This window comes from Pipistrellus kuhlii, unplaced genomic scaffold (genome assembly GCF_014108245.1).
Source record: "Pipistrellus kuhlii isolate mPipKuh1 unplaced genomic scaffold, mPipKuh1.p scaffold_m20_p_3, whole genome shotgun sequence".
NCBI classification, from domain to species: domain Eukaryota; kingdom Metazoa; phylum Chordata; class Mammalia; order Chiroptera; family Vespertilionidae; genus Pipistrellus; species Pipistrellus kuhlii.
In genome coordinates, this window is record NW_023425529.1 from 7,019,786 (window position 1) to 7,044,029 (window position 24,244).

Here is a 24,244-nt window from a genome sequence, read left to right on the forward strand (position 1 = left end):
GCTTGCCATGTTTTCAGAGCGGCGATGGCATGAGGTGGGCGTCTGTCATCACATCATACTGAAAACCGCATCTGAAAACAAATCTCCCAATTCTTCTCAGGACTCCCCAGAATGTCTCCGCTCAGACCTTCCAATCTCTTCCATCCTGGCGCACTTTCCCCTGGCAGCAGCCACGGCTGATTTTAAACGGCGTCTAACTGAAATGTGCAGCTTCTTCCTCTGCCAAACCCTCCCACCAACAGCCGTTTCTGTTGTCTGGGCCAGTCCCCGGTCCTGCTACCTAGGTATTCCTACCTACTTGCTCTCATATGCATGGGCACACATCATCACATGTTAACAAACCCACCCCACCCCCACCCCCACACACAGAAACAGGGAACTAAGAGAAGTGCTGGCTCTCTCTCGCCCACTTTGCCTGTGCCAGGATTAGGCCTGTTACAATTGGAGCCCTTCAAAGGGCCTCTTGCTGCAGGGAGACTCCCAGTGATGAACTCGTGGAGACATTCTGGAGAGCAGCTGGACTAAACCTCAGGTGGGCAAGAGAGGGCAGCCCACCAGAGTCAAGTATAAACTTCCCTGATGTCTGTGCCTGTCCTCCACACTGCTCACCCCCAACACTGGAGAGGTGAAGGCAAGTTACAAGAAGGGGGAGAGGATTTGAAGGGCCATTAAAGAAAAAGAAAGAATTATCACCAAGGAAGCCTTTCCCCTCCCCATTGCACGCACTATGTCTCTCTGACCCCATGACCTGTGCCCGCAGGTACTCTGCTACCCTGCTCTGCTCCTGAGAGCAACACAGAACCACCTGGTCGCCCTGCATACGGATGATATAGGAAGAGACATCCCGTCTCCTTTTTTCCGGTCAAAGTACCCTGCCTGTTTCAGCTCTTTCGTGGAAGAAATTGTTCTTGCTTCTTTGCCACCCAATTCACCTGCTTCTGGCTGTCATCTAGTTAATCAATGTCCTCTTGGACAAGCAGCACCCAGGATGGACTCCTGGAGGGTCCAGACGGTGGTCTGAGCAGTGCCCAGAATGGCAGAACCATCACTCTGCTATTCTGGAGACCTGCCTGGAGTTCTCAGAGCATTTAAAGGCCCTGCATTCCAGAGTGCATGGGGCGACAGTCCGAAATATCCCAACAGGCCACGGCCTTGGAGCTGCTCTTTGACCTCTGTCTTCTTCCCTCATAGGACCTACAGTGGCATCTGCAACTCGTGTCCCATTGGTCAGGTTGCTCCATATGACTGGAAGGTCCCTATTTAGGTCACCACCAGAAGTAAACTTTAAAACTATTAACAATGGATTTTGGTCTTGCAAAGATCAAGAATTACTCAACCGGGATGACACTCATATTAAACTTCTAATAAACACAGTGTTCATCTGTCTTATTTATTTTTTAATTATATGATTTAATAATAAAGGTCACCATATATTGAGGCCCTGTGGGCCAAGCAAATGCATTACATCACCATCATATGTAATCCTCGTAACAACCCTTTGGGGTAGGTGTTAGTAATATGCACGTTTTAGAGGAGAGGAAACTAAGTCTCAGAAAGACCAGGTGGCTTGTCCACAGTCACCCAGCTAGTCAGAGGCAGGATCAGCATTCACCCTCGGGTCCTAATCACAGAGCTCTCTCCCTGTGTGAACCGGGCCCTTCTTCACCCATGTCCCATTCTGTCTCCAGAACACGGTGCCAACATGGCAGCATTGTTCACAGTCTGCCTTGCATCAGAACTTTTGCTAAAACTCTAAGACAACCCCCAATTCTCCCCCCTCCCCCCCGTTGACTTTTTTTGGTTCAAACGTCGTCTTATACACCGGAAAATACGGTAAATTTCAGAACAATGTTATATGGTTTTAATATCTCTGTTTATAGAGGTGAAAACTGAGGCTTGAAGCAAAAGTTGTAACACAAGGCGGACTGTGATCGATGCTGGAACAGAGGCTCTGTGTTTGGAAATGCAGGAGGAGAGCTCAGTTCACACGCGGATAGCTCCCTGCTCCCAGTTGCCTCATTCTAGATCCCTAAAAATCATTGGACCTTTACACCAGGACCAAGTCTGCTCTGAGTGCCAACAGGATTTACTGACGGCTGTGAGTATAGGCTCCGGGCTGCCAAGCACCCGTCTCCTCCCCTCCCTTCCCGACTCCTCAGAGATCACGGGCAGGAAGCAGGACGCGGATGATGCCTTGTGGGTATTCACTTTGCAAAGAGTCTCACTATGCTCCTCGGAGGCAGTGCTTCCTATTTCCCACTATGGATCGAAGATTTGGAAACCCCAACTTGAAGTGACTTTCTTAAGTTCACACAATGAGGTTGAACAGACCACCACCAGGAAGCAGGGCTTCACCCACAGGCATTGGTCTGGCAAGAGGAGTCGTCAGAGATGGTTCTCCAGAGGCAGGTCGTCCTTGATGTTCACAGAGTCCAGTGACATACAGAACCTGATCGGAGCCTCACAGCCACCTCATGAGGTAGGACTTCATCTCACTTTACAGATAAGGAAGCTGGGGGTTAGAACTGGCAGTGGCTTGGCCAAGGTCAGGCAGGAGGATTAGGCTCAGAATTCAAATCCAGACCTTCCATCTCCACAGCCTATGCCACTATTTCTTGATGCCTCTCCTTGGGCACAGACCAACTGTTCTCTCAGATCCATCCATCCAACCATCTTGCAAATAATCATCAAGTACCTTCAGTGTAAAGTTCCAACAGAAGAGATGGACAAATGCTATTTTACTGGAAGCCAATATATAATAGCAAGATACCCCTGGAGGACCAGGCTCTCAGGACCTGAAACTATCTTGTATGGTTCTGTATTCCTTTTTAGTATATATTGTCCCCACCTTAAAAATGTAAGCACTAACAACCTTGTTATCCTGATCAGTGCTTTCTTCCCCAAGAGCCAGGAATGGTGATAGGCACAGAGCTGGGGTCATGACTGAATGAAGTAAATGAAGGAACAGAGAAGGGTGGACAGAAGATTTCCCTACCCACTCTTTCCCCCCATGATGCCTCGGAAAAAAACCCAGCTCTGGAGACAGTGCAGTGAGGGGCCAGGCTTTCAAAGGTTCAGAGACTGGGGACCACACAGACCCTAGAAGGGATCCTGTGTGACCGTTTAAGGAATGGCAAGAAGGCCCGGGGCTGATGTGGAGTGATGGGGGGGTGGGAGACAGCACAGATGACAGAGATGACAGAAGCAGGCAGGGAAAAACATGGGCTTTCGAGTTAGAACAACTGGAGTTAGAACAGTTTGATTTCAAATCCCAGCCCTGCCAGCTACCAGCTATGTAACGTTGGGATGGTTCTTGAACCTTCCTAAAGCCTACTCCCGGGATTTCCAAAGATTAAAATAACACAGGGCAAGCACTTAGCTTGGCTCTGGGGGCCATGGAAAGACAAGGAAAGCTTGGTCTCTGTCCACTGGGGCCCCCAGCTGAGCAACAGGGACAAACAGCAGCGGTGCTGCCAAGCGTTTATTGGGCATCCTCCCCACACCAGTCACTCACCCACTTCACATGCCTCATCTCTACTCCTCCCAGCAATAGTGCCTTCAACAACTCCGTCTGTGAGGTGGAAAAAGACTCTGAGAAGCCTGGTGAAGCCCCCTCTCTCCCCGCTAGTTGGTGGTCAAGCTGGGTCAGGTCTGCCTGCCTCCAAAGCAGGTTCACACTCCCCTGGCACACTGCTCCAGAGGCTGGCAGGGACCAGGAGCAGTCAGTTATTACAATGAGGTGCTGTGGGCACAGGAGGGAGCGCCCACTTGGCCCGGCTGCTTCACAATGGGTCCTCACAGGACTCAGCATCTGCCAGACCAAGGAGGCAAGAAGGGCATTTTGGACAAGGGGGCTGCTGTCAGGGGCAAAGGCACAAAGTGGGTTCTGGGAAAGGTGAGGAGTTCACTGACGGGGGACCCACGGAGTGGTGGGCGACAGGTAGGACTGTTGGTTGGGAGCGGATCACCAAGGCCTCACTGGCCGGGCTTGGAGCCTGCAGGCGGCTGGGAGGAGGCATGAGTTTCCAGCCACGGGGGAGTAGCACGACTAGCTTTGTTTCTGAGCAACTGAGTGAGAACGGGGAGTTCTTGACTTATGCAATACCTGCAGAAACGCTGCCTGACTTAGAAAGTGTCACCCGGTTTTAATAGAAGGCATTATTCAGATTCCTTCTATCAACAGTCTTTTGGGGCTGTGCTGGGCCTATTTTAGGAACTCACAGCTTGAGAAATGCCACATAAAAGAGTTGACGTGCCACACTCACAGCTACCGAGGGAGGACCAGGCCCCATGACTCCTCCCCCACCCACCTCGGGCCCTGGTCATTACCAGTGGAGCCACCCCAGCGTGGCCTGCTTCCGTCTCCCACGGCACCAGGGTGTCCTTTCCTCTTGATCATTCTCTCCCAGCCCCTTTTCCTCTCTCCCCACGGTGGTGACACTCAGGACAGGCAGGATCGGATGGAAAGTCTGGGCCCAGGAGGTGGGCAGCTGTGGCCTCTCCTAGGGAGAACTCAGGTCAGTGGGTTGTCATGGCGACACCAGAGGCCCTGTCCCAGAGGCCACTGGGTTCCAGGAAGGGGCCCCTGCCCTGCCTCCAAGGGGCAGCCCCTGCCCCCCTCCCACCCTGTCCCTGCTTTCATACCTTCCTTTGCCCACCAAATGTGGACTGGGCGCCAACTGTCTGTGGGCTCTGGGGACTTAGTGAAGAACATGGCAGGCTAGGGCCCTGCTCTCAGGGAGCTTAGATTATGTTGTGCAGACAAACAAAGCCGTGGCACGGGACAGACAGAGATGGGGCCGTGTGTTGGTGATGGGGATACTGAAAGCCTCTCTGGTGAGATGATGTCAGAACAAGTACAAAGACCTGAGGTAGGTGTGGGCCTAGGGGTGGGAGGAGGAGCCTGGAGGCAGAGTTGTTGCCTCTGAGGTGTTTACATTCATTCATCCCACTATTTATTTATCAACCACTATTGAGTACCATGTGCCAGGCACTGGGCTAATTACACGGAGGGGGCATAGCTGTGAATAAGAGGACACAGTTTCTGTCTTCATGGAAGGTTAGACTTAAGGGTGGGAGCCAGCTATTACATAATCACACACACAGAGGTGTCATTACCCAGAGAGCCACGGGTGAGGGAAAACGGAGGTCTGTCCTAATCTGTGAGAGCCAGGGAAGCTTCTCAAAGGAGGTAGCAGTAAGAATAAGAAGGCATGATGCTACCATCCAGAGAGGGAGGGGGAGGGAGAAGAAGAGAGGGAGGGGAAGGGAAGGAAGGAGAGGGAGGGAGGGGTGTTCCTGGCAGAAGGACCAACTGGTGCAAAGGCCCTGCAGCAGATGGAAGAATGATGCAGTCCAGAAACTGACAAGCATCCTGAGTGAGAATGCACACATTCATTCAGGTTGTAAGTCACATATGTTCATCGAGACCATTCTGTTGGACAAGCACTCTGTGAGATGCTATGGGGCACGCGCACATCAGAGCCCTGCCTCTGTGTTCGGAACTGGGTCAAGGAGTCTGGGGTTTATGCAGTGGGGGGTTGGAAATCTCTCAATGTCTTTTACTAGAGGGTGGCATAAGCACAAGAGCTGTGTGGGCAGCTCCATCTGCTGCTGCTAAATGCAACCTTGGAGGGAAGAGAAAGGGAAGCAGGAGACAATGTCACTCACCATCCAAACTGGACACTTCCGAGACTGACAGTATTAGTAATTTTGCCAGGTCCATGTGTGTAAACCAGGACTGACCCAGGACTTAATACTGGTCCTATGCAACAAGAGGCCACTGCAAAATTCTAATTAAGGCTTGGAGCAGGAGTGGGGGACCTTTCTTCTGCCAAGGGCCACTTGGATATTTATAACATCACTTGCGGGCCATACAAAATTATCAACTAAAAATGAGCCTGCTATATTTGGTTAAACATTTCATTAACTCACCCCTAATGCCTTGGAGGGCCAGACCACTGGCCACATGTTCCCTTACCCCTATTACAGACGGAGAAAGGAAAGCCTGACTGAGAAAAGATGAAAACCCTGCCCTCTTTCTGGCTAGTAACTATCCTCACTGCCCCAGCCAGTGGCCAGTGGCCCTGTGTCTCTTCCTCATCAGCTGGAGTCGCAATCACGCACAATGCAGGTGAGTCCAGGGTGACAATAATGATTATATCCTAGAATGTGGCCTCCCAATGCCAGCACCGTCATCTTCATCAACAGCATCAGCACAGCAATGACCCGCCCAAGATCACACAGCGGGAAGCAGCTGAGACAGGATTTCACTCTGACTCTAACCTAACCCTTATGTATATACTGTAACACCCATCATTATATATGCCTGAAAGTCTCACTGTGAGTACGAAGCTGTGTCTAACATTATCCCAAACACACAACAGGTGCTCAGTAATGTTACTGCCCGTTCTCACTTCGGGGAAACTCAATATATAAAACTCTAAAATAGGCAGAGAGATTTGTTGTGGCATCATTATTTGCAATATACAAGAATTAGGGAGTGAACCTTGAGGGTACACCAAAGCCATCCGTTCACAGCTCATGAGCTCACCACAGTCCCTGCAGACGAGAGGAAGTCAATGCTAAGGTATTCAGTGCCATCTCCTGTCGAAGATAAATTCAAAGCAAAAGCAGATCTTTGCTCTGAAAATCTCCCCGGGAGCATCAGATTAATGTACAGAGTTGCATAACCAGGCTGTAAACATTTCATTTCCCTTGGCTTGAGGGGGGAGCATACCCACTACTTTCTAATGTCAGTGGACTTTTTGTTTCTCTATCATTACATTATTATATTAAAACATAAACGTCTGAAATGGCTTCTGGAGCCAAGGTTACCCACTGTGCACAGCATCTGATATTTGATTCTTGACATCACTTCTTTCCTAGGTGGTGGTTGTGTGTTTTTTTAAAACCTCTTTCCCAAACAGACTTCAAACTAGCCTGAAATTTTTAGATAAATCCCAAAATGGCCTTCTCCTTTTTTCTTTCTTATGCTAAGCTATCATTGAAATTTAAATGTTAAAAAGAAAACACATTCACCCACAAGCCCACCCTTAGAAAATGTGAACTACCTATGCACATGTGAACTGTAACTCCAGCGAACATGCAATTTCCATTCCTTTTAACATCCTGTGGTGCACATTTGTCCTTATGTGGCATGTCTTTCACACTTCCTATTGTTTAAAAGTTGCCCGATGACCCACTAAACTAATGCTCCTATTTTTTATAATGTTCCAATGAACATTGGGTGCATATCACTTTTTCTCTCTTGAACCATTTCCTGAGAAGATATAGGGCAGTTTGCTTCTCTGTTGACTAATGAGTTTGCCGACCACTGGGGTAGGGGCTTAATCACAAGGTTCAACAACAGCCTGTAATTATTGGAATCGAGAGTCTAGGTCAGGGGTCGGCAAGCTCATTAGTCAACAGGGTGGCAAACCACGGCTCGTGAGCCGCATGTGGCTCAAGAGCCGCAATTTGCCGACCACTGATCTAGGGAATGAACAGAAGCATGCGTGTCTAGTAACTAGCTGAGCGTGAATGGTCTGAATTCCTGCCCTAGCACTTCCTGGTTGAATAACTTCAGGCAAAGTCTCTGAACCTCAGGGGCCCCTCAGGTAGAAGGTGGATCCTAATAATCTGCCTGTCTCATCTTAGTGGCGCAAGGCTTCAGAGAACAGAGGAGTGGAAAGCACTTTGCGCAGTGCCCGGCACTGAGCAAGGTCTAGATACGTGGTGCCAAGATGACTCCCAGGGACCCGCTTATGACAGAGGCACTTTGTTCCCATCACAGTGCAGCAGTCAGCAGCATGCCCTCTGGAGCTCAGCTGCCAGGTTCAAGTCTGACCTCCTCACTGTCTGACCTTGGGCGAGTGACTCCACCTCCATGAGCCTTGGCTTTTTTCATCTGCAAAATGGGGGGAGTAATATAATCCAACTCCTCATGGGATTTGTATGAGAATTCAGACTAAGGCAGAGAGAGTGCTTCCATGATAAGCACTGTCATTTCTAGCTTTTATAATTTTTATATCATGCCCACCCAAAGCATCCCACGTTAGCCCCTTCCCTGTCATCAGTCTTTCAGTTTGACTCTTGGGTCTCTTGGTGGAGTGAAAAGAACGTGGCCCTGGAAGCCAAGGGGACACTCTTAATTCTCTCCTTACAAGTGACTAGTTGGCTCTGCAACCCTGGGCAAAATTACTTAACCTCATGGGCCTCAATTTCCTTGCTATATAGTATTTTAAAAAATCTACCCCATGGGTTGTGTGAGGATTAGGAGAAATAATTTAAGCTCTTTGACAGCTGACTGTACCTTATTCACCCACTATTGCCTGCCTGTGGATGGTGCTGGGCACAAAAGAGCAGACTGATGAGACAAGGAAAGGATGGATAAAAGGGAGGGAAAGGAAAGAATGAATGAAGCACCAACGCCACACCTAGCACTCAGTAGTCTCAAAAGAGTGTCAGTTCACCTGCAGCTAATTATGAAGTACTTGTTTCATGGAATCTTGAGCCAGACTTCCTCAAAAGCAAGCCCAGTTGCAACATCCTTCGTGATATGAGGATAGAGTGATTTGTATCAAGATACTATTCATGGAGCACTGACTTGTGCAGGACACTCTAGTGGAGACAGAGACAGTAAAGCATCAAACAGAATGTCAAATTACAGTGGGAAGGTTAGGGAGAGGTGGGGAAGATAAGAGATCAACTGAAAGATTTATTTACACACATATAAACATAACCAATGGATGCAAAACTCTGGGGGGTGAGGGCATGTATGGGAGTGGGGTTGGGTTGGGGGGGGCAATGGTAAAATATGTTCATATATAACACCTTAATTAAAAAAAAAAATAAACACTCTAGTGGGTGTTCTGCACTGAGCCCAGATAGTAAAGACATGTGTGGGAATCTGGAAAAACAAAGGAAGACACGCTAAGTAAACATGCAAAATGAGGATGGACAGTACACGCCCTTCAGGTCCACGTGCATAGGTGCCCTGGGTGGCAGCTCAGAACAATCAGACCCTGTGAAGGATGCATACCACCAGCCCCGCCCTTGCAGTTGGCATGGAGATGGCCTGGGTAAAAGGAAGCTCGATCAGCGTTGTGGCCATAACAAACCTCAGTTTAGATGCTCTCTCGTTATATGAAACAGTGCATGTGACTCGAGCCCACTGCAGGGCATTGTCACTGAGTGTAAAGTGGGACTGATCCCACCTAGCAGATAGATTTATGAGGTCATGTACTGAAGACACTGAGGACAATATTATCGACGATGTTCCCTGTGCTGTACTTGACATCCTTGTGACTATTTTGTAACCACCAAACTGTACTTCTTAATCCCTTTACCTTTTCACCCACCCTTCCCACCCTCCCTCTGGCAACCACCTGACCATTCACTGTATCTCTGAGTCTGTTTCTATTTTGTTCATTTATTTTGCCCTCTAATTCCACATATAAGTGAAATCATATAACTGTCTTTCTCTGACTTACTTAGCATAAACCATTCATGCGGTTGCAAACCACATGAATATTGGGGCGCCCTAGCCAGTTTGGCTCAGTGGATAGAGCATTGGCCTACCCACCATGTACTGTGGCTGCTGGCAGGCTCCTCCCCAGCCCAGGCCCTGATCAGGTGCATGCAGGAGGCAACCAATCCATGTGTTTTTCTCACATCGATGTTTGTCTCTGTCTTCCACTCTCTCTAAAAGATCATTGGGAAAATATCCTCTGGTGAGAATTAACCAAAAAAGGAAGAGAAAAAAAAAAGAAACATTTCTGTGTGAAATATATAATTGTTTAACACTATGATGCACACCTGAAACTAATACAAAAGAATATTGTACGTAAACTCTAACTAAAAAATAAAATTTAAAAAAGACTGAGCACAGCAGAAGTGTTGTATGCATTTTGTTTTCCTCTTCTCTGCGTCCATGGGCGCAGGGAGACGTTAGGTCTTGGAAGCGACTTGGGCAACACAAGGAGAAGCTAGCAACACTCGCAGCATTTTCTGTTTACTGAGCTTGGACAACGTGCCATGGCCTGGGCTGACCCCTTTACATGAATCACTTCACTTAATTCTCACAATACCCTAAACAGTGGTTCTCAACCTTTCTAATGCCACGACCCTTTAATACAGTTCCTCATGTTGTTGTTCTTAGACTCTACCCTGCTAGAAGTTCTCAACCTGTGGGTCACTGCTGTAGAGCCTAAGACCATCGGAAAACACAGATATTTACATTATGATTCATTAACAGTAGCAAAATTACAGTTATGATGTAGCAACGAAAATAATTTTATGGTTGGGAGTCACTACAACATTAGAAAGGTTGAGAACCACTGCCCTATAAGGTGGGCACTATATGTGGTTCTATTTTATTGACAAACTTAGGCTCGGAGAGGTTACCTAATTTGCTGAGTTCATTCATACCTCTAGCCCATGGCAAAGCCAATTCTCACCAAACCTATGGGATGCCGAATCTGTTAATGATTCAATGATGGGCAAACTCCCTGTTATTAATCATTGAATTAGTGATTGCAAACTAGCATGCTGTGCAAATGGAAGACACTGCTATTTTAACACTGAGGTTTTTAGGTTGAGCCTAATAGGAGGAGAATCATATCTGTAAGTCAACAGATATGAAGCCCTTGATGATGTAAGATGTCGAATCTGCCAATAACTGGTGGGGGTTGGAGAAGCACGACCCAGCAGTGGTGCCAGGCTGAACTTGGAAGCTCTGAGAATGGTTTGAGATGAAAGGCACACACTGCATGAAGGCTCCCCGGCAGGAAGGAGCACCCGTGGGCGTCCTCGGTCAGCAGCCTGCTGCCAAGGTCACATCGGGGCAATGTCTCCAAAGATCTGCGGGGTGAACTGCTGTCTCCCACAGGATCAGGGATCACTGGATCTCCTGAACGCCTTTATCAGCAGAGCAGGTGAGCAAGGAAGGACATCTCCAAGGTCTTCCTTCCAGTTCCATTCTTGGCAAGGAGGCAAGGAGGAAGCCTGGCTTTGAAATAAGAGTCATGTGTTCAAACCCTGGTTTGACACCAGCCATCTGGCCTGGACATGTTAATTAGGCTCTCTGAATCTCAGTTACCTCATCTGTAAAATGGGGGCAATGATGCCATAAACTCAGAATGAGAATGAAATGGGGTAAGACATGCTTTAGCTTTTAGCACAGTGCCTGAAAAAGATTGTAAAATTCATGACTCCACTACCCAATTAAAAAAAGGGAGTCACTTTATTTTTTTTTTTAAGTAATACTTTCAAAAATAACTTACTAAGTCAGCTTGCCGGTAATTATCAAAAATTATTTCAATGTTGTTTTCTCCTTTTGTCCCATCCTCCCTGGGTCTCTTTCTTCCTTGCTATTTTCCCTTCCTTCCTTCTCAAAAATGACCTATTTATCTACCCAGAACAGACTGATGGTGATCAAATGGAAGGGAGATTGAGGGATTGGGTAAAAAAGGTGAAGGAATTAAGAAATACAAATTGGTAGTTAAAAAATTGTCATGAGGATGTAAAGTACAGTATAGGAAATATAATCAATAATATTGTAAAAACTGTGTATGATTTCAGGTGGAAATATCAGGGGGCTCAATGTGTAAAGTTTATGATTGTCTAACTACAATGCTGTACACCTGAAACTAATATAAAAAATATTGAATGCCAACTATAATTGAAAAGTGAAACAGAAATTATCTACTATCATATCGTTTTGAAGTTTCTTTCTTTTTGAAAATATCTCTCAATACAAAGAAAAGCTTTGAATAAAACATAGGATCCACAGGGAATCCTGCTCATAGGTTCCTCATTTCTTGGATCCCTCTGGCCCCTCTGCTCTTCATGCTTTCTGGGCTTTGCTCTGGCTCACCCAGCCTTGTGTGGGTCCCATGCCTGGTGTGTGGAGGTCCAGGCCTGGGCAGGCAGCTCTGCCGCTCCCCACGCTCCCTCAGCTGTGCCCTGTGCAGTGGCCGAGACAGAGAATGCCCTGCAGCCTGGGCAGACAGAGGAAACCCCAACGAAGCTGAGAAATAATTCATTCTTCTAATCACAGCAAAGTTTTCAAACTTTAAAACAGAGCCTTGATGAGAAGAAAAGCGGAGCGTTTTTTTCTAAAAGCTTGGCATTTCTGAAAAGCTCCCCTACCCAACCACAGCGACCTCGAAACCTCTGCCCACTGAATTGAAAATAAAAGTGCGTGCAGACCAAAGGCCCTCTCACAACAACCGCTTTAGAAATCTTCTCTCCAAAGCGGAGTTGTAATGTTTTAACAGAGGGCCTCAAGCCTCTGGAGCCGTTCTTCCTTGTAAACTCCCAGGGCTTTCTCAGCCCGTGTTATTTATTTTCTATGACGTCAAATAATGCTTAGGGGGAAATGGTTTTGCTTTTTAAAGAAGTCGTCAAATAATAGAAATAGAACTCCTAGACACAGAAATTTTAGCTATTTAGTAGTCATACTAAAATTAGGGTGATACAACATTAGTTGATTTGGCTTTGGTGGCTCAAAGAACTTACAGGGGCTCCCATAGCCTTCCCCCACTCAAGCTGTGTTATCAGCAGTAGAACCGACACCACCTAGAAAACATAGCAAATGTTGAAAGTCATCACAATTCCACCAGGAATACTGTAGGTCTGCGTTTGTGTCATGGTCCCAGTTCTGAAACATTATAAAATCTTAATGGTTTCAACAGGAACTTGACCTACCCATGAGTATTTAGAGTTGGTACCCAAAGTATAAATACGTTATATGGTGTGGGTATCAACATCCCAAACTTAGACTAGTCATTCAGAAAATATGAAATGGAACTCCAAAAAACCCACTCATGCTCATTTTTTTAAATTATGAATTCTGGAATTGCAACCTTCAAAGACATACTTCCTTCTTCAAAAGTCTAATATTGGCTTGAGATGATTTCAAGGCACTCACAAGAGTCAAAACAAACATGAAATGTATTTGTGCCTCAAGAAATAAGATGCTGGAGGTATAATTACCAATTGCTAATCACTAATTTTATTTTATTTTTGGTGTTGTTAATCCTCACCCAAGGATATTTTTTCCATTGATTTTTAGATAGAGCAGAAGGGAGGGAGAGAGGGAGTGGAAGAGAGAAAAACATCGTACAGGGTAACCGGGACCAAAAATTGAACCAGATGTGCTAACCACTGAGGAACACCACCCAGGGCACTAGTAACTTTTTAGATTATTCAAATAACAGTTCAAAATCTAGTTCCAGAGCAGTTCACTGAGTTGACTGATGGTGCATTCTCTCCACAGGATGGATTCACGGCATTGGTGCTTATGAAGTGCTAATTCTCTGTTCCGAGTAAATACAAATCTGCTAAACATAGCAATCTCACTTAGGTTAAGCCTAAATATTGATAACACGGACCTTCAGCAGAGTTGGGTAGTCAGAAAACACTCAGGACACACAGCACTAACCAACCTTCACCGGGCTGCAGGCTTTCCAAAGGCTTTCTTATTATCCCTCTAACTTCCAACAAGACAACCGCAACAACATGAACACAACAGTTCCAAGTTCACCTGTCAACCAATAATTACTGACTGCTCAGCAACAGATTAAGCTTTTAAGTTTTATTGAAGATTAAGCAACCACAAAAACGGAAACTGTATATATATATATATATAAATTTTTTTTAAAAGTAATTTTGCTCCGTGGATCGGATCTGACACCCAGAAACCACATGATCTCCTGACACAGGTCAATCCAGCCCTCGTTGCCTAAATTTGGACCGAATGCAATGGAAAACATAATGACTAAATTTAATTCTTTTCTGCTTTTTATGAACTCTCTCTCTCTCAAAGGAAGCTGTTAACATTTCAAAAACTCAAAAACTACATGTAAGTAAAAATCAAATTAGAAAGACAGAAACAGAACAAACTGACATTTGTTACATTAAAATATGCAAGAAATACTAAGGAACTAGACACTTTTTCTGCATCCTACTAAAAGGAGTTTCAGATAACGGTTTACACGAAACTGAGTTTTCCATTTTCTGAACATCAAGTGCAAAATGAATGCTTCAATCTTTAACCCAGTGATGCTTACAAATAAAGGGGGAGAGGGAGGTGAGGGGGGGCCAAGGGATCAACCACATTCTGGAACTGGGAAGGCCCCCATCAGAAATGTGCAACGTATGTCCTCTGAGTGACCTAAGAACTCCCCTCCAGGATTCAAATTCCAGTCAGTAGGTGCTGCCTCTACAAGAACGCCTTTACCACTTCCTTAACCACACTGGAGAGCACAAAGATGGCTCCACGGCCAACGGGAGCACATCAAATGCCTTCTTCACGTGAAAGGCTAAGATAGGAAATCAATCCCTCAGTCTAAACGCTTTAGAAAAGAATAATTTCTCTTGACATTAGAACAGGGTCTATGGCTTCACAGTACAGAAAACACCTAGATGTGTGGAAACAGTGTAATATTTTTTCAGGATTCTTATCCCTATTTTTCTCCTAGACACATAGGGTTGGGCCTAGAAACACCAGATAATAATTATTAGAATAAAATCTGCCATTTACTGAGCAATTTCAGAGTGAGCTGCGCTTAACTGAATGTACACAATCTCATGATAATCTCTAAACCAACCTAAGGAAGTAAGGAGTGGATGTTTTCACAAAGAAGGAAGCTGATTCTTAGAGAATTTAGGTCATTTGCTCTGGGCCACACAGCTAGAAAGTGATCAATTTGGGATTGAAACTTTGGTCTGTTTCATGTCAAAGCTCATTTATTTTCATTAAGTCCCGCCACATTCATCTGAAGTCATGTTAACACATATCTGTGAATGGCTTCTAGCTGCAACATATTATTTGCTAAATTGCCTAACAGCTACATATGTTATCACATCATATCACATCATGCTTTTGCTTCACTTGTTTGTGCTTACTTAAGTATCTCTATGTGAGACATCCTCAGAGACTAAGCAAATGTGAACTACAGTTCAAATGAATCAAATGTTAACTGAACTTCAAAGATGACGACAGCACATTCACGTCTATAGTAAAGATACAAATGCTCTGTATTCCCATCTTTGCCAACAATAATTTAAAATTTCATCTCCACAGTTTAAAGAACTACCCTAACACTTTTATGTAGGGAGAAGACAACAAGTCTTTTGCTTTTGCTAGAATGCTGTATGCTTTATTGGCTATCCCTTTTCCCATCTTCTCCCTTACTAAACCAGAAAAGGGGAACCAGTACATGAGTTTGCCGACCACTGGCTGAACCAGTATATGAGTTTGCTGACCACTGGCCTAACCCATAGGAGATCTATAGTCTTAGTCTAAGAGTATAGATTTCCCATGGGTTAGGCCAGTGGTCGGCAAACTCATTAGTCAATAGAGCCAAATATCAACAGTACAGTGATTGAAATTTCTTTGGAGAGCCAAATTTTTTTAAACTTAAACTTCTTCTAACGCCACTTCTTCAAAACAGACTCGCCAGGCCGTGGCATTTTGTGGAAGAGCCACACTCAAGGGGCCAAAGAGCCGCATGTGTCTCATGAGCCACGGTTTGCTGACCACTGGGTTAGGCCACTTACCCGCTTCAGGGATAGGATAGCTTTTATATTCCTGTTTCCCATTGCATAAAATGGAATAGATAGCCCAGTTGGTTTTGCTCAGTGGATAGAGCATCAGCCACTGAGCAAAAGGGTCCCAGGTTCTATTCTAGTCAAGGGCAAGTACCTCACGAATTGCGGGCTTGATCCCTGTGTGGGAGGCAACCAATCAATGTGTCTCTCTCACATTGATACCTCTCTCTCTCTCTCTCTCTTTTTATCTCTCTCTCACCCTCCCTCCCTTCCACGCTCTCTAAAAATCAATGGGAAAATATCCTCAGATGAGGATTAACACACACAAAAGAAGTAGATAATAATAGCACCATACATATGTATTAAAATATAACTGATGGGCTGGCTTTAGCTCAGCGGTTCCTTCGCAGCAAAAATATAACTGATAATGCATTGAAAACACTGAGTACTTGCCTAATCCATGAAAAGCATTTAATAAACATTGATTTTAAGAAAAGCTAGATTACTTGCATGCTACCTCAAGAAAATTAGGCACATGCTGTTGAGGTTGATCTTCTTTCCCATACCATCAAGATATGTTTTTTTTTTTTGGGGGGGGGGAGTGGTAAGATATGTACACAGATAATAATTTAATAATAAAAAAAAAGATATGTTTTTGCCAGCCTGAATGCAGGAGCCCAAAACTCACTGAACACCTCACTGGCTTGCATTCCTGCCTTTAGCCCATTTAAACTGTGATGAACAACAGTTCCTTCTTTATAGGATTGAGGTGAGCATTATATAAATAAGGAATTTAAATTAAAATGCTTATTAGCAAAGTATAGACATAGAGTAAGTGTTGAATATATGGTATCTATTACCACTTTCACACGTCATGCTCACCAGCCCTACTAGATGGGTGTGTCAGTTTCATAAGAAAGTTGGGGCTCGGCAGTTATTAAGCTTCCAGACCAAGTGCACACGGCTTTACACGGCAGAAGGGCACCCTACGAAAGGCAGCCACCTCCCATCTCCGGGTTCTCTCTCCATCACTCCAGGTAGTGTTTATGTTCTTCACGTGCTCTGAAATAATCTATTTGTCTTACTGTCTTGTTTGTCTGTCTAGAATTTATGCTCCAGAGGGAGAGATGGCATTTTTGCTAAGCCCAGCATCTATCAGAGTGCTGGGCACATAGGAGACACATAGTTCCCTTGAATTAATGAATTAATGGATAAGGCAAGCTAAATTTGTCCAAAATCTATATTCAACCACTTTGATGCAGTGCCTCCGATTAAGGCCATCATTAAAAATCCTCTTCAGATGCAGAATCACGTGACTCCCTCAGAGCGGTTTTCTCAGGAGCCCAAAAATGACAACATTCCATGCCCCTCCACTCTCATCCACACGTTCCCCTTCTCACCCAGTGGGACTCAAATCCACCTCGAGGTCAGAGCCATGGTGCGGCCCTGCCCGGCTGGCACTCCAGCAGTGCCCAGATGAAGTATGTTGGGTGGTCTCCAGAGTCTGGTCTCCCATCCAACTCTGCCACGTATAAGCTGTGACCTCAGGCAAGGCCCAGACACTCTTTCACTATAGAGAGGGTCGGCACAGTACTGTGGGAAGGTAAGGCTTAAAGGGCCCACGTGTGAAAAAGTGCCTGTTCCCTGGCTGATACCTGGCGGGTACCGGACAAGTGAGAGCACCTCTCTTCTAGGCTCCAACGGGACTGTTTTTATGTCCCTGGGAGTGCTCTTCACCCTCAGAGTGTCCTCATCTTCTCTCATCAAACAAGGCAGGGGCCGGGGCCTTGTTCATCTGCCACCAACAGGCGCTCAGTGAGTAAGACTAAATAAAACCTGTTAAATTCGCCCAAAGGAATTTTTAACGTTTACCTAGCACTTCCAGCTAATCTGTCTTGGGTTCATTCTAGGTCCCTCAGACCTTCAAAAAATTGCACGGAAATAAGTGAGAACAACATCAGGGACTTCCCCCACGTTTTCCATCCACTGCTCCCTGGCACTCAGCAGGGACAGAGGAACAATGTCCCCAGGGACCTGTAGGATGTGGGGTAGGTAGACTCTCAAGGCTCTGGTGAAAGCAGAGGCCTGGTATCCCAACTTGGGATGCACCGTTTTATACCGTCTCAGCCCTTTTGGCAATGACACCAGGGCAAACCAAAACAGAACCTGACTTAGAATCGCCACCTTACAATGTTGGAAGTGGAAGACAAACCCTGTTCTGGACCCAGGTCGCAGTAATGCCTCTCTCGTGTAGCCCTTGTGAGGATCAATGACCACAAAACTACTTTACAAAGTACCGGGCAGAATGCATGTATGTGCTAGAAGCCATGCACGGACACAGGCATGCATGTAACTAAGCGGTAGATGTTTAAAGAGACCACAGCCACCATGGTCACTAAGTCCAATCCATTCATTTACAGCAGAGGGCAGAAAGGAAGGGGTCACTTGCTCAAATGATCACCAGGAAGGATGGCTCTGTGTGACAACAGCCTCGTCTCTTCCTAAAAGCTTGAGCAAGGGGAAGGGAGGGTAGAGTCTAGTGTTCCTTTGAAGGCAACATTCTGTCACGCTGGCCAGTGTTTATTCTCTCCAACATCTGTGCGTGTCTGTGATGCTGACCATCATCCACAGGCATTTCAGTATTTCCTGAATGGACATTGGATACAGCCCCATAAAATCTAGTGTCTTACGAGTAAGCTCCTGTGGGATGCAAAGAGGTGACTGAAGACTTAAGGGATGTACCTCAGGTGTCCCTGAGAAAGGAAACAATGCACCTTTGACAATGGGTATCCAAGGTTCTTGATTCGTAAAATCCTAAAGAACGTTTAAAAACATCTTATTATTAGTTTGGGGAGAGATTCACGGATTATGTAGTGGGTCACAGGTCAGACAGTGGCCACCAGCTCACACATAAGTCCCGGGTTCTGCAGTAAAGAGGGGATGTGTTTCACTTGTGGAGAATCCCAGCCTGTGAGCTGTCTCCCCCTTCCTCTGACAAGCTTGGGAAATTGATCTTGGGAAGGCTAGATTGGAAGGAACACTACAAGTGGTTGAGGGGGACTATAACTCAGCTTTTCCCACTGCACAAAAGAGAGAAAAAGTCAGACCCTCCAAGATTGTCCTGCCTTATCCTATCCCTTCACGCTTTCAGATCCGGTTGGAGCAGGGGGTGAGAAATTCACCCGGGGTGATCCTACAGGTCGTGGGGAAGAAAAGCCAGGACTTTTCACGGTGGCGAGCCTGTGGCTCCTGGGGGCGGCGGCCCCACTGGCCGGCTGGCCCCTAACCTCAGATAGGGCGATCATCTGGAAAGGAACCCAGAGAGGAGGGTGGAGGCGGGCGCGCAGGGGGGTGAGAAAAGGTGTAGCTGCAGGAGAGAAATTAAGAGACCTCCCCGCCTCTGGGAAGCAGGACGGTCTGCTCTCACGGAGCGGCGGGGAGGCCCCTGCAAGCTCCTCTCTCCGGCGCTCGGCCCTTTGTTGTCCGCCTCTGCCTTTGGCTCCCGCTCATGCCCTCCGGCCCCCCCGCCCCGCTGAAGTCACCCCAACTGCACTCATAATATTTTGCTTTGCTGCCGGGTCTGTTTTCTGCCACCAACTTCCAATGGTCTCCATGGCAACGCGCTGGGGAGGGGGAGGGCTCGGCTATGGAGATCCCGGGCCGAGCGGCCCGGCAAACTTTTCCGGGTCTCCGGGCCCGCGGGCGGGTAGGAGCGCGCGGCCGCGTGGAGTCAGAGGCGCGTCGCGTGCGGGGCTCCCGGGCCCGGCCTGCGCGCCGTGTCGCGCCGGTGAAGGCTGCAGCCACGGGGCCTGGGGACCCCGGACCAAGCGGCTCCCTTTGGACCCTGATGCCAAAACCCAGGCACAAGCGCTTGGCAGGTGGCGAGGGTGGGGGCGCGCATTCCCCCCATCGCCGGCCACACACACACACGTGAAGGGAGAGACGGACTGATTTGGGCGCGGGAGCAAAGCCGAGACTCCGGCCCGTTAACCCCCACCCCCATCCCCGCCTCCACCGGCCCACAGGCCTGGTCTTCAGGGCGGAGAAGGCGGCTTCCCGTCTAGGGCCGAGCTGGGAGAGAATGGCAGAGGCAAGAAACCCGTCCTTACGGGGTTCTGGCTGCCCCGTGGGCCTCGCGCACAGCCACCTGAGGGCCCGCGGGGCCAGGTCGGGCCTGGTGCGGAGCAGGCACCTGGGAAGCAGCGCTCCTTCCCGCCGGTGCGGCCCGCGGGGCTCCAACAGCCGCCTCAGCTCCGGACTCTGGGGATGGGGGTCAGGGGTGGGCAGAGGCACAAGGTTCCGGGGCCGGCTCCGCAGGGCCCCTCTCCACGGCGCCATCCCGTTTAAGGAGGAACAACCCTTCAGCTGCGTAGGCGTCCGACCCGGCCCGGGGCCCTGTGCGCACAAGTTCTGCGTGACCTACCATTCTACCTACTTTCCCGCTTCGTTCTCGAACTTTCGGGGACCTTCAGGAACTGAGCGACGCTCGCCTGGGCAGGGCAGCCTGGATTGGACCCCTACCCAGGCCAGAAACACGACGGCCCGCGTGGGCAGGGGGGCCACGCGGGGCCACGCGGGGCCGCGCGCCGGCGTCAGTGCCGCGGGGGCTGCGGCGCGGCCGGGGGAGGCTTGTGCCGCCCCCGCTGCAAAGGGCGCACGGGCCGCGCGGCGCGCCGACGGCCCCACGCACCACGCACGCACGCACGCACGCGCCCGAGGCCTGCGCCGTCGGTCCGTTTGGGCCGCGAGGCCGGCGTCCCGGGAGAGGGTCTCTGCTCGCCGCGCTCTGTGAGCGAGCGCGCTGCAGGCCCCGGAGGCGCGCGCCGGCCGTCGGGCCTCCCCCCGACGACGGGGCCATTGTCTTAACCCCCCACTTGTGGAGTATTTTGGAAAAAGAAAAAGAAAAAAAAAAAAAAAACCTTGAGGAATATATTACCGGCTCGGTGCGCGGAACAAAGGGGCGCGTTTCCTGAGGTCACGCTGAAGTGGCCCCGTGGCCACCACGAGAGCCCGGCCCCTGCAAAGTTGTCCTCCCCGGCCCGGCCCGAGGCACTTGGCGGGGATTTTCCTTTTAAGAAAGGAGGTCGGAGGCCCGGCTCGCCGGCCTCTCTAATCCTGGACGCTCCCGACTTGGCCCCGGCACTTTCTGCGAAACGGTGGTTGGCGCCCTTTCGGAATGAAACGATGATGATGACACTCGTGGTTTTGGTCGCGCGCGATCTGCTGGGAAAGGAGCAGAACCGAACTGCTCCGGGGAGCGCCCCGCTCGACCGGCGGGCCGGGCAGCGGGGACCTTTGCATAACAAGGGGGGACGCACAAGGAGAGCTAATTGGATTAAGTTCTCTGGAAGGGAGGTGAAGGGAAGGCTCCTGGATGCACCCGGCCACGCTGCCGCCCTTCCCTGGGCGTCCGTCGTGCAAGCCCGAGCGACAATGTCACCTGGGGCCCTTCGTGCCATTTCTTCCCGCTCCTGTGTACCAGGCCTCTTGGCTTCGAGTTTAAGAAGGCTGGCTGCACATCTCCGTTGTTGGAAAGGGAGAGGAGAGCGGATGGGGGAAAGAGCTGTTTCCCCATTTGGGCTGTTTGCAGTTGGAGTAAAGTGACCGGGTGTCCCATGGCCATCCGCTGCGGGGAAGTCAGAAATCATTACGTTTCCATCGCCCCAAGGACGCAGGGAACCGCTCCAGGCATGTGGAAGGGGCGACTCACACTCCCGCTGGGCCAGGGCGGGTGTCCGGGCCGGGAGACTTGGCCAAGTCCCTCCGTGGGCCCCTTGCAAATACAGTCCTTGGGGCCGAAAACAGTGCAGACATGAGTTTAATTTAATACAAGGATCTTCACCTCTAAAGGTGGGGGGTGCTCAGAAGGCGCGCAGAGGAGAAAGTACTGGGCATGACAATGGAGGGAGGGCCTCTTTCTCTCTCTGGGCACCTTCTTTGCCGCCTGCGGAGAGAACCCGGCAGGGCCACCTCTGCCTGCAGCCGGTGCACCCTGTCTCCTTGCCTTCGTTTGTCATAGCATCTAGTGAGCAGGACTGCGGAGCTCAGCCTGTCCCCACTCCCAGGGGGTCCACACCCACTCGGGGGAGCGCTATGGAAGAGGAACGTGGCTCTTGGGAATCAGAGATAGACAGCCACTCTGGGAAACCGAAGGTCGCCCTGGCGTGGCCAAGGCGAGTGGGTGTCCTGGCCAGCGGGGCCTCGGCAGGAGCCTGGGGGTAGAGGTGGGGCGCTGGAAAAAGTCTCCAGGGACCAACCAAAGAAAGACATCTTGGGGTGATGCCCGGATGACCCCTACACCTCCCCACATGCACTGGGCTGGAGGGGGGAAAGCATCCGTGTGGGGTTTATTTGCTGGGGAAGGGTCGCGCACGTGTTAGGGGGCGGCAGGCGCTGGAAGGCACTTGTTGCGCCGCGCACCCTCCCAAGCTGCCACCTCCGCCCAGGCTGCCCTCACCGCCCGGTTCCCGCTCCTTCCCAATCCCAGCTCCCCAGGACATCCCACGGCTACCCCCCGAGTCCGGAGAGGAGTAGCCTGCGGCCAGGGAAAGAGGTGAACTTCTTCCACCTGGAAGGGACTCGGGGAGCATAATTCAGATTTGGAAGTTCGGGGCTCTTTAAAGATGCTAGAAATGGGAGGAGGCGATGGCTCTGCTGGAGAAAGAACGCAAGCGCCCGGCTTTTTCGTTGGAAGAGATTCTTTGGCTTCCTCCGTTGTTGTTTTTTTTTTACAGACCGCCGCGACCCCAAAACCAGCAGCCCACAGCCGCCGAAGAGCCCGGCAGCAGGCAGACCCCCACCCCCCACCAGTAGGCCTCTGGGCTGCGCTGGGACCTGCCCTCCCTCCCGCAGAGTCACAACCCCTGCGCATCGCTGGGTGCCCCTTCCCCGCAGGGAGGCTGCAGCCGCCTCGGACCGGCCTGGGGCTCCCACCTCCCAGGACCACCGGGTTCGCCGTCGCCACTCCCTCCAGCGGCCGGTCTCCACCAGCCGGAGCCTCGGCCCCCCACCCCCCACCCCCGGGCGCTGTGCGAGGCCGCAGCCCCCCTCCGCCTCCGGGCGTTCCGCTCGGCCTCCCGGCCCTCGCCGGCCGCGGGCCCCAGAGCGCACCGCTATCCGGAGCCCCCAGCTCGGGGAGGAACCGCGCCGGAAGGGGCAGTCCGCTCGCTCGCAAAGTTTCTGCAAGTGGCACCTCGAGCTCGCCACGAGCCAGCGAATCTTTACGTAACTTTGTGTCCCGAGCAAGCGAAAGCGCGCTCCTCGGCGCGTGCGCGCGTGCACACACACTCACACATTTGCACACCCACGTCCACGCACTGGCTTGCACGCCTCGTGCCGGGTCGAAAACTTGCACACGCTTTCCGTTATCTCCCAGGGTTCCGCTGTCAGGTTGACCTTTCTGAACTTTTTGCAACTCTTTCTGAAGTTTCCCCTCTCCCTCTCTTTCCCTCCCAATGTCTCCCCCCAACCCCCGCCAGTAGGACTAACCTGTGGAATCCATGTCGGGTTCCTCCAGTAACCCACAATGCATGCTCTTCCCATGGACAGCACAGGCGCCCCCCAAAAGTCCTGGTGTTTGGGGATCCCCTGTGCTAGAGCCGCCCAGGGAGGAAGGGAGTGAGAAGAGGAGAAGGAGCGAGGGAACGCAGAGAGTGCAAGGGCAAAGGAATAAAGGGGAGAAGGAAAAGAAAGAGAAAGGAGAAAGAAGAGGAGAGAGAGAGAGAGAGAGAGAGAGAGAGAGAGAGAGAGAGAGAGAGAGAAGAGAGCTCAGAGAAGGGGGAGAGAGAAAGCCAGCGAGCGAGGAGACACGCAGAAATCCAGCCGGGCAAAGCCAAACCCGTCAAAATGTTTGCGGATGTTTCATGGGAAAAAGCATCATTTTATAGGAGCCCCGATGGGAGCAATGTCATTGATAGGCCAGCCGGCCTGATGAATGGCCGCTCGTCAGATGGGGCCGTGGCGAGGCGCACTGTGAAGCCCATTGTGGGCCTGTTTTGAATAAGAAAAGCCGCCTCCGAAAAGGGGGGCTCGGAGCGACGCAATCCCAGCGCTCCGACTTCCCCCTTCTATTATAGCATTAGCAACGTTTTTCTTATTTAAAGTTCCAGCGGCCTTCTCCAGCCTCCGCCCGCACTCATTATGGGCGAAAGCAAAATTGGCTTAGATGTGGCCCCTCTCCCCTTCCCACCCTCCCCGGCCCGGCCCGACCGGGCGCAGGCGTGGGGGTGGCGGCGGCAGGGGACTCCGGGGAGCCGCCTACGTGGCCACGAGTGGGCCCCGCTCCTCTCCGTGTCCTCTTGTGCCCCCCCCCGCCCCAGTTTGATCCCGGGTTGGATTTCAGTGGGGGACCTGAGGATGCGGGCGGAGGTATGTCTTGACTCTTCCACGCGGGTTCGCGGACACGCGTGGGGTACAGAGGAGTCTCCGTGGGGGAGAACCACAGCCCTAAGGCCCCATCCCCCAACCTGGGCGGCGAGGAGACCGCTTAGCAGAGAGGGTGCGAGGGGCTGACGCCTCTCCTGCAGAACTTTGTCCTCCTCTAGGTCTGTCTTCACTCTTCTCTCTTCTCTCTCTCTCTCTCTCTCTCTCTCTCTCTCTCTCTCTCTCTCTCTCTTTCTCTCTCCTCTCTCTCTCCTCCTTCCCTCGTCCTCTGTGTCCCTCTATTTCGCCGGTTTTGGCTGCCTTT

The 24,244-nt window shown here is 50.0% G+C and overlaps 1 protein-coding gene across 2 annotated transcripts in view; it reads right to left on the reverse strand.

Annotated features, from left to right (window-relative positions):
- RFX4 (regulatory factor X4) overlaps positions 1–23,503 on the reverse strand; it is a 118,391-nt gene extending 94,888 nt beyond the window's left edge. Inside the window, exon 1 of one of the 2 annotated variants that reach the window (XM_036458231.2) lies at positions 23,047–23,503. In XM_036458231.2, coding sequence (XP_036314124.1) covers positions 23,047–23,089 — 43 coding nt within the window. In that variant the 5' untranslated portion in view covers positions 23,090–23,503. The remainder of the gene's footprint in view (positions 1–23,046) is intronic. The other variant, XM_036458232.2, reaches the window with a different exon arrangement.
- Positions 23,504–24,244: the final 741 nt, after the last annotated feature.